This window comes from Mandrillus leucophaeus, unplaced genomic scaffold (genome assembly GCF_000951045.1).
Source record: "Mandrillus leucophaeus isolate KB7577 unplaced genomic scaffold, Mleu.le_1.0 Scaffold112, whole genome shotgun sequence".
NCBI lineage: Eukaryota > Metazoa > Chordata > Mammalia > Primates > Cercopithecidae > Mandrillus > Mandrillus leucophaeus.
Genome location: NW_012099432.1, coordinates 2034507 through 2035195, shown reverse-complemented (window position 1 = coordinate 2035195; position 689 = coordinate 2034507). Strand labels below are relative to the sequence as shown.

The window sequence follows — 689 nt, the reverse complement described above, 5'->3', positions numbered from 1 at the left end:
AGATGGAGTCTCGCTTTGTCGCCCAGGCTGGAGTGTAATGGCACAATCTTGGCTCACTGCAACCTCCGCCTCCTGGGTTCAAGCGATTCTCCTGCCTAAGCCTCCCGAGTAGCTAGGATTACAGGCACCTGCCACCACACCCAGCTAATTTTTTTTGTATTTTTAGTTGATACAGGGTTTCATCATGTTGGGCAGGCTGGTCTCCCAACTCCTGACCTCTGGTAACCTGCCTGCCTCAGCCTCCCAAAGTGCTGGGATTACAGGCGTGAGCCACCACGCCCGGCCTGAAGCTCTTTTTATAAAGTTTAAAGCAACAAAACTAAACAATATATTGATTGGGTACAATAGATACAAGATAATGCTATACTTTTAAAAGAGAAAAAGCACTTTACATTGTTTAGGTCTTTGGATCTGCATATGTCCCTGAGGTAAGTAGCCATGGGCAACTGAAACACAGAGAGGTGGTCACCCACCAAAGCTCAGCGCTGGCCTCCAGAGCTTGAACCCTTGCCTGAGCTGGGGTCACCAGCCTGGGTGGGCCATGGAGCAATCATCATTTCTCCATCTGATCGGAAAGTCACCCACCACTCTGTTCTGGGGCCCAGCCCGCCTGGATCCAGGCAGGCTCGGAGGCCGTGTTCTCCTGGACCTGGTGCATCTGGCTGCAGCCAGCACTGGGCAGGAAAATA

At 51.5% G+C, this 689-nt stretch overlaps 1 protein-coding gene across 1 annotated transcript in view; it reads right to left on the bottom strand.

Moving 5' to 3' along the window:
- Positions 1-331: 331 nt before the first annotated feature.
- SWSAP1 (SWIM-type zinc finger 7 associated protein 1) overlaps positions 332-689 on the bottom strand; it is a 3232-nt gene continuing 2874 nt past the window's right edge. Inside the window, exon 3 of the mRNA XM_011994941.1 lies at positions 332-689. This exon is cut by the window's right edge and continues 27 nt beyond it. Within this exon, the coding sequence (XP_011850331.1) occupies positions 480-689 (210 nt within the window). The 3' untranslated portion in view covers positions 332-479.